Source organism: Corapipo altera, unplaced genomic scaffold (assembly GCF_003945725.1).
Source record: "Corapipo altera isolate COAL_440 unplaced genomic scaffold, ASM394572v1 55132, whole genome shotgun sequence".
Lineage (NCBI taxonomy): Eukaryota > Metazoa > Chordata > Aves > Passeriformes > Pipridae > Corapipo > Corapipo altera.
In genome coordinates, this window is record NW_020887315.1 from 1 (window position 1) to 875 (window position 875).

Consider the following 875-nt stretch of genomic DNA (forward strand, 5'->3'; position numbering starts at 1 on the left):
GCCGAAGCTCTTCTGGCAGTCGGGGCACTGGTAGGGCTTCCCTTACTAGTGGGTCTGTTGGTGTGAGGTCAAGTTAGAGCTCTGGGTGAAGCTCTTCCCACACTCCCCACACTTGTAGGGCCTCTCCCCGGTGTGGATGCGCCGGTGCCTGAAGAGGGTGGAGTTGTGCTTGAAGCCCTTCCCACAGTCGGTGCAGTGGAAGGGCCTCTCATCAGTGTGTGTCCGCTCATGCATGAGGAGGTTGGAGCTGGTCTGAAACCTCTTCCCACATTCCCCACACTTGTAGGGTCGTTCCCCAGTGTGGATACGCTGGTGTTGGATCAAGTTGGAGCTCTGCCTGAAGCTCTTCCCACATTCCCCACACGTGTAGGGCCGTTCCCCAGAGTGGATGTGCTGGTGTCGAATCAGGCTGGAGTTGTCACTGAAGCTCTTCCCACATTCCCCATATGTGTAGGGCCGTTCCCCAGTGTGGATGTGCTGGTGTCGGATCAGGTAGGAGCTGTTCCTGAAGCTCTTCCCACATTCCCTACACGTGTAGGGTCGTTCCCCAGTGTGGATGTGCTGGTGGGTGAGGAGTTGGGTGCTCTTCCTAAAGCTCTTCCCACATTCCAGGCACCTGAAGGGCTTCTCCCTGCTGGGAGGCTGCTCAGGGACCACCAGCTCAGAGCTCTGGTTCAAGGTCCAGCCTCCTTCCCAGCACAGGCTGGCTCTTTCCTCCTCAGAGCACCCTGGGATGGCTTTGGAGTCCCTCCTGTGGGGGAATCTCCGGCCCTTTTCCTCCCCGCTGCCTTCCTGCGCCGGGGAGCCCTTCAAAACGGCCTCTCCCAACAGGGTCTCACGGGGGGATTTGTCCTCCGGGCTCTCCGTCCTCAGCT

The 875-nt window shown here is 59.3% G+C and overlaps 1 protein-coding gene across 1 annotated transcript in view; it reads right to left on the reverse strand.

Annotated features, from left to right (window-relative positions):
- Positions 1-10: 10 nt before the first annotated feature.
- Positions 11-875, reverse strand: part of LOC113941564 (zinc finger protein 239-like) — a 3,590-nt gene continuing 2,725 nt past the window's right edge. Inside the window, exon 3 of the mRNA XM_027632719.1 lies at positions 11-873. Coding sequence (XP_027488520.1) covers positions 46-873 — 828 coding nt within the window. The 3' untranslated portion in view covers positions 11-45. The remainder of the gene's footprint in view (positions 874-875) is intronic.